The following is a 7500-nucleotide window of genomic DNA, read 5'->3' as shown; positions in this document are numbered from 1 at the left end:
CACTATCTGAAGCGTTGTGATGTGATTCAAACATCCCCACACTGCCGGAGTGTCCATGAGGAAGACCAGATCCAGGTAGTGCTGCTCTGTAGCTCAACTCTGACCTCCGTCTGGAGAGGCCTTTCAAGAAAACTAAATAAATAAAATCGGGGAATTTCCCTGCAAGAAGCAATACAGGATCCCATTCATTAAGCTGTGGGAACGGCAGAATACAAGGGCCTGCACCGCCATCTAGTGGTGACAGCGGGGAGAGCAGGAGGAGAGGACGAGCTCAGTGAGAGGAGAGTGTGTGTTCTTCACTTACTCTATACTACACACTGTGTGTGTCTCTATAATAATGATACATTTTATTTGTATAGCGCTTTAAAAGGTACTCAAAGACACTTTACACCGTAAAAACAGAAACAAATAGAAGTTGTTGGAGAGAGAGAAAGAGAGAGACAGACAGAGAGAGAGAGAGAGAGAGACAGACAGAGACGTCTCATGACATCTTCATAAACTTGTCGTACTACCAGAAAACAGAACGTGGAAACACACAAGACGCAGGTTACACACGTGGATCCACCACAGGACGAGGTAATGGTCCTAACGAGCACGCTGTTCTTTCTATCACACACACACTCTGTAAACACTGAGTGAATGGAGGGTCCATCATGCCAGGCCGCAGAGTCTGGCAATTTCTCTTCACACACACACACCTCGACAATACAGCCTTTATTTGGAAATGCCATTTTCTCTACTTTAAAGGGGGTTCCCCCCCGTGTGTGTGTGTGTGTGTGTGTGTGTGTTTTTCTTGGATGCCGACTACTGAAGGGCTTTCCCCTACTAGGTTTTTCCAAAAGCCCAATTGGACTGTAGAGAGTGAAGCTCTCTCTCTCTCTCTCTCTCTCGCTCTCTGAGACTTTTTTATAGTTTATACCAATTACCACGTTTGCCACGGCACATGCACAGATGTTCACACAAGTACACACATTTGTACTTGTACACTTGTGAGGACGCTGACATGATGAATTCTCTTGCCCCAAATCTTAAACATCTCAACTAAATGTTGAACACCAACCCTCGCCCTGAACTGAACCTACAATGTCTCATGTATTTATGTATTCTATTGTGTTGTACTGTAGTGTTTGCTGTTGAATTGTACTCATAATATTAGGCCACCATTATAGTAGAGACCTGCCCAGGGACGACAGATGTAATCATGTACATTGAGGTGGAAACTGAAATGTTGATTAATGTGCACTGTCCCGTAAACAAATGAATAAACAGAAATGTGTTTCCCTCTCCTTAAAGAAGCGTTAAATGTCGAGTCCTACCCGTGACGCCTCCAAAGGGGCCGTAGGTCATGTTGCAGACGGTCCTCTTCAGATTGTGCTCGTAAACCAGCTTCAGCTGGTACTGGTCACCGTGCTCCACGTTGCCTGCAGTGCCTGCAAACACAGATCAGAAACAAAGATCAAACGCGTCAGGATGCATGTTGGTCTCACTGAACACGACTGATGAGAACCATCACAGGGTCCATCACAATGTTTGTGTGCGTGCTACCTGAAACAGAGAAGATGGAACACTTCCTGGGGTGAAGAACAGCCAGATGAAGAAGGTCCGAACACCTGAAGAGATGACACAACAGTCAGAATCATCATGGACAACAGTGCAGCCGATGGTCAACAATACAAAACTGAAACATTTTCATAATAGCTTTAAAAACACGTCATAGAGGAACTCCACCACGGTCACATGACCTCACGTCTCCACTAAGCTAAAGGAGGACTAGTGTTCTAGTGAGGACATCTAGTCGTCTTTTTAAGACACGTAGAAGCTTCTAAATTCACCAGAGGGGTGTTTTGTATTTTATGTCGTAGAACAAAACCTTAAAATCTCTTAAACTTGTGTTCAGACATTATTTCAGTCGTCTGGGCGGCTGTGGCTCAGAGAGCGGAATCGCCCGGCGGTTCCCGTCCATGTCGATGTGTCCCTTGAGCGAGACACTTAACTCCAAATTGCACGGTAACAACTGCCACCTGCCGCCCGAGTGTGAGTGGGTTGAATGACAGGTCGTGTTAAAGCGCTTTGAAACGCAGACGAGGTTGGAGACGAGGGAACCGGAACGCTGACTCGTCTGCGTGTTTTAGGACTAACTCCATCAGAGGTTGAACCTGTGTTCTCAGATAGAAAGGTATCCATTCAAATCTGAACTTCTGAAATAATCCCTGCAGCAGCTGGAGGACTTGTGGTTTTTGGTTGAGGTGTAGATGATGGTCTCTGTGATGCTGATGCTAGATTTTGTACTTGTTTCCTTTTACCACAAAAACCCACAGAGAAGGAACCCGTCCACTCTTTGGACCCAGAACAGAACTGCCGTCTCACCAACTTCCAACCGCTGGTTTGTAATGTTTGAGAAGAACAACGAGGGGCGGAGTTAAACTGGATCCACAAGGTTTCTTCCTTCCTTTGGAAGATACCACAGAGAGTCAGTGCTTCACCCTCTGGCCTGACAGTATGTTCAGCTCCATGCTCATATCCTCCCTCAGTACAACACACCGTGGACGTTAAAAGGGTGTCCGAGGCTCACACCTACATATCACCGCAGGAGGGAACTAGGCTTCAGCGTGTGTGCACTTTTTCTTTGGCTCTGGTCGTTGAAGGCTCGTCTGGCACCGAAAGCAGCGGTGGAAGAGATAGCTGTTGAGTTTTAAGGCTCATCAGACGCTTCCAACGCCGCACAGCCGTCTCTTTTCCTCAGATGATGGAGTTCACAATTCTAAACAGTTTTTTTTGCCATTTCTTTGCTGGAGCGCTCTGCATCCACGTCTCCACTGAGTCCACGTAGTGGCCTCATCGAAGTGTTTCCCACACGTTATTATGTCTGTGTGTGTGTGTGTGTGTGTCTTAATGAACCACTTCTGTGTAAACCTCAATTCAGTCGGTACACAATGTTACCTTCAGAAGAAACCTAATTGGTTGGGAGATAACACGGGTTCAAAATGAACAACCATAGATTCCGATATAATATTTAGTTTACAGCAGCAGTTAGTATATAGTATATATCAGGATATGATCATTTGTCCTGCTTCAGAGGACGGTAACATGTTATTTAACAATAAGGTGGAGCTCTGCATCGTGAGACAGTGGTTTAGGTTTCTTTGAGGAGGACATTAGTCGCACCATCAATGGTCCTGGTGTTAGAGCACAGATCTGTGGTGACACCGTGTTAACAATGAAACCAGTTAGTGTCTAAACACCAGCACATCCATTGGCATAGAGCCATTCCAAAACATTCACTACAAATCACAATTAAATGCTTTCATTGTTCTAATTCAACATCTGGAATTTACACACCATGAATTTAATTTACAGTGTGAACTAAAACCTCCCATGTGTTCAGAGCAGGGTTCATTGAGAGCAAAGACAGAAGCACCTGATCCCTTTGGTGACCCGGGTTTGTGAGCTCTACTTACGAGACAAACTTGCCCACTTCCACCTGGATGATGGCGTTCTGAAGCTGGACTTCGAGGAGCAGGGCCTCGGCAGGACCTCCCTCGCTGGTCTTGGTGTTGGCATGTGGGGAGAATATCCGTAGCATCCCCATGTAGCTGCCCACCACCACCTTGTCTGTTGTAAAAGCAGAGGAAGTTGTTGTGACGTGACGGAGAGTATGGAGCGCGCAGACAGGGGGAGCAGGCTGCGTTTAGTGGGCTCAAACCCACTGCACCTCCACCTGTTAATAATAATATTTGTGGCCTTGTGGATGTATTTATCATCAGACTATTAAATTACGGAACTTTTCGACTGATGGGACTCTGGGTTTGGGGTCAGATGTGTGAATGTTCGGCTTGTTTACTGTGTTGGAGTATAAGTGGGAGCCTCACTGCTTCTTGTTCGCTGTGTGAGGACCAGGTGAGACATGATTTACATTAATATATGGTGGTATGTGCAAAAACACAGCGTCTCTGTTGGTTATATAGAATTTTTACTGGCATTGTAGAGCGATGAGGGAGAGCTTTCAAACATATTAGGCAGTCTGATTGCAGTGGATGTACTTTTCCCCTTCGGGTGTGAAATAAGGTGAATTGTTACAAAACAACCACAGTAAGAACATGTCTGCTGCAGCACAAGCTAACAACTGTTGAGCATCAGTAGACCCACTGCTGAAACTAAAGAAATCAAAGCAAAGCTGACTTTCTGTCACGTCTGCCAAGAGGAATACCTGACTTGACTGATGGACAGGTTGTTCTCTGTGTTAGTTGAACTGTCAGGGGACAGCGCTCCCTTTGGTGCATCTCGATTCCCAATCAAATAAACATTATTGATGAGCAGATATCAGACGGGAAACGACCGTCACCGACCATGAAGGTGTTGGCTTTGACTGGTGAGTTTGGCCGTTAGATATCAAAGCAGGATGTTTAAGTCTGTATTAACTACAAGCAGCGGACACATTTAACTCAGCAAAGTGGTGTCATGAGAGGGACAGGAAACCTTTCAAGACGACGTCCTGCAGTCTGTATGCTGGTTGGTGTATCACACACACACACACACACACACACACACACACACACACACACACACACACACACACACACACACACACACACACACACACACACACACACACACACACACACACACACACACACACACACACACACACACACACACACACACACACACACACACACACACACACAGACCATGTCCGGTGCCGCTGTTGTCCACGTCTCCGACACATAGGCATCCCTGGTCAAACTCCTCCCCCTCGCCGAGCGGCGCCGACCACCAATCACGGGCCTTGAACAGAGACATCCTGCCTCTGATTGGACGGAGGAGGGGAACGCGTTAGGATTTATTCTGCTGTGAGCGTGACATGCACAGATTCATTCATCCACTAACCATTCAATGAAGCACAGCCGTTGTAATTCATAATGTGCACATTGAAGACGAGCTGTTGATTGGCTGATAGATGAAAAAATACATCACAACATTCTGTCTCCTGTTCACTGAGCAGCACCAAGAAATAAGCAGCTTTTCTACTCGCTAAGTGCTGAGCAGGTGGAACGGGCAGCTAATCCAGAGAGGGGATCCATCCCGTCTCCAGCACACTCAGGGAGTTAAAGGAACATCACGCCCTTTACTACCAACATATCTCATTAAAGAAAGAAAGGGAAGGAAGTACAGATATTCTTAGTATATGTTTTATTATTTAACATGAACATTATTATACTTTAAAATAAATAAAAACACCATTTGGGACATTCACAAGGTGGAAGAGCTGTTTGCTGTCTCCTCTTGTTTTTGCCTCATGCTGTAGAAACATCTGAATTAGTTCCACTAAGAGGAGACCAGATGAGCTGTGGGTTTATTGTCTTTACTCAGGTCGTGATAAACAAGTCCTCTGTGATAAAGTAACAACAACAAAGTCACGCCTGCACCAGCTGTTTTAAGTCGGTTACAAGTAGAGGCAACCCACCAAAGGCTAATTAGCTTGCAGCTAACGTCAAGCCGTTGTTTCGGTGTTTTAAGCGACCGTGTTAAATGGCAACTTTCAGCCGAACGCGTCCGTGGTTGTCGTGGTTACTACAGCCGTTGAAAACAGGAAGAGAAACACTTAGCTGTCCTGGTGAATGCCTCGAAAAAATGAACAGTTCCTCTGTCTTCATATCATATTGTACCTTCCTGTTTCTACATATAAATACACACATAAACAGCGAGCTAAATCCGATTATGTTTTGACCATGGTATATGAGAAGGTTAACTAAACTAAACAATGCGGCATTCACGAGGACAGCCACGTCGCCAGCTAACACGGGTCGCATTATAAACCGAAACACCGGCTGAATTAACTTTAGCTTAACTGGGCTAATTAGCTAGTTACGCTAGGCCGTACGACAACAAGAGACGTTCAGGTTCGTCGTCGAGCTTTTGTTACCTTAACGTACTCGATCCCGGTCCTTAAAAAGCCGATGGTTCGTCACTGCTCGCTCACACAAAAAAATCACATTTCTAACCGTCTAGCTCGCAGCCATCGTCTTGTTGTCATGGCACTGATGCTCAATGGAGAAGCCGGGTGCTTGTGCGCATGAACGGAAATAGATGGATTGCCGGGAAAATTAGTTTTTTTTCAATTACTAATTTCTAGCTGATGCTTTGCTTTGCTATTGACTACTTTTCATAATAGTTGCATATATTGTTGATTAAACATGCTTTATAGACATATATTGGCTCAATTCAAATATATGATATCACTGATCTTTATCTTTTTATATCATCTGTTTGATGTCTGTGAATGTACCTGATTATCATTTTTTATAATTCTGTCATTTAACTGGGAAATGAGCATTGACTAAAAAATACACTGAATAAAAATATTGAACGGCACAATACTTGAGCATTTTCTGAGGTATAATGTAGATTAAATGGAGCTAAAATAAAAGCTTGATGTATGACCATACCATATTGTATATTAAACTTGAATTACATATAAGATCATTGACATCAACATTTTAGAGAAGGGAGAAACCTATTGCGTGAAGTTTTACATTCTCTTTAATGTAGCGAGAATCATACCCCTAGACCAGGGGTCGGCAACCCGCGGCTCCGGGCTGTTTTAATGCCCTCCGGTGTTTCCTCCTCTTCCTCCTCTTCTTCTGCACTGACCCGAGCCACTGTGATGAAACTCTGCCAAAACAAAAGACAGACTCTTCAACTGAAGTGAACTCCAAAAACCAGAAGCTCCGCTCACATTAACCAGCTTCACACAGCCTTCTTAGTTAATGTGTTTTTAATTTTACATTAATATATTTATTACTACATCAGATACTAATGCGTGTTGATGTCAGATAGATATTGAAATGGTGACAATATGAATGTAGTAGCTAATTTAACTGGATACAGAAATTGGATATTTCCATATCATATGTACTTGAGTTACGTCACTTAAGTAGTTATTTAAACCCAAACGTTGACATATTTGTCACGTTACTTCCTGTGATGATCAGAGTACGACTCAAGCGCAGAGATAACAGACCAGAGATTGGAGTTGCAGAAATCTAAGTTTTACTGAGGTTCAGTTCAAAACAAGGCAGGACAGGCATCAAGCAGAATTAACACGAATATCAATAGTCAAAAACAAAAGCCTAACAAAACTATTAACAGGTTTCAGGAATCGTAACTGGCACTGGAGAACTTGTCTGAGAAAATGACTGAGACAATCTGACAACTGGTAGGTGAACAGCTGGGGTTTAAGTACAGGGGAGGGCTGATGAGCAAAGGGAACACAGGTGGGGGACAAAACAGGCGGGAAACTAAATAAAGGCAGGAAGTAAAGCAACTGAGGAAGCATGGGTAAGTGAATGACAAAATAAACAGGAAGAGAAATTTGTTGCCTAAACCCAACCGTCGGTTCAGTTGCCTAAACCCAACCGTTGGTGGTTTCGTTGCCTAAACTCAACTGTCGGTTCAGTTAACTAAACCCAACCGTTGGTTTTGTTGCCTAAACCCAACTGT

General features: G+C 44.2%; 2 protein-coding genes across 2 annotated transcripts in view; both read right to left on the bottom strand.

Annotated features, from left to right (window-relative positions):
* The window catches only part of bbs9 (Bardet-Biedl syndrome 9), a 152158-nt gene extending 146250 nt beyond the window's left edge, over positions 1–5908 (bottom strand). Inside the window, 5 exon segments of the mRNA XM_076081122.1 lie at positions 1317–1430; positions 1546–1610; positions 3459–3612; positions 4689–4807; positions 4888–5908. Of these exon segments, the coding sequence (XP_075937237.1) occupies positions 1317–1430; positions 1546–1610; positions 3459–3612; positions 4689–4800 (445 nt within the window). The 5' untranslated portion in view covers positions 4801–4807; positions 4888–5908.
* Positions 5909–7027: 1119 nt separating this feature from the next.
* Positions 7028–7500, bottom strand: part of LOC142938019 (caspase recruitment domain-containing protein 8-like) — an 8518-nt gene continuing 8045 nt past the window's right edge. Inside the window, exon 6 of the mRNA XM_076081209.1 lies at positions 7028–7500. This exon is cut by the window's right edge and continues 2005 nt beyond it. The gene's annotated coding sequence lies outside the window, so the exon portion shown is untranslated.

This window comes from Anarhichas minor, unplaced genomic scaffold, assembly GCF_050575085.1.
Source record: "Anarhichas minor isolate MPS153535 unplaced genomic scaffold, ASM5057508v1 ptg000079l, whole genome shotgun sequence".
NCBI classification, from domain to species: domain Eukaryota; kingdom Metazoa; phylum Chordata; class Actinopteri; order Perciformes; family Anarhichadidae; genus Anarhichas; species Anarhichas minor.
Note: the sequence above shows the minus strand (reverse complement) of the source record. Positions and strands in the feature narration are given on the sequence as shown.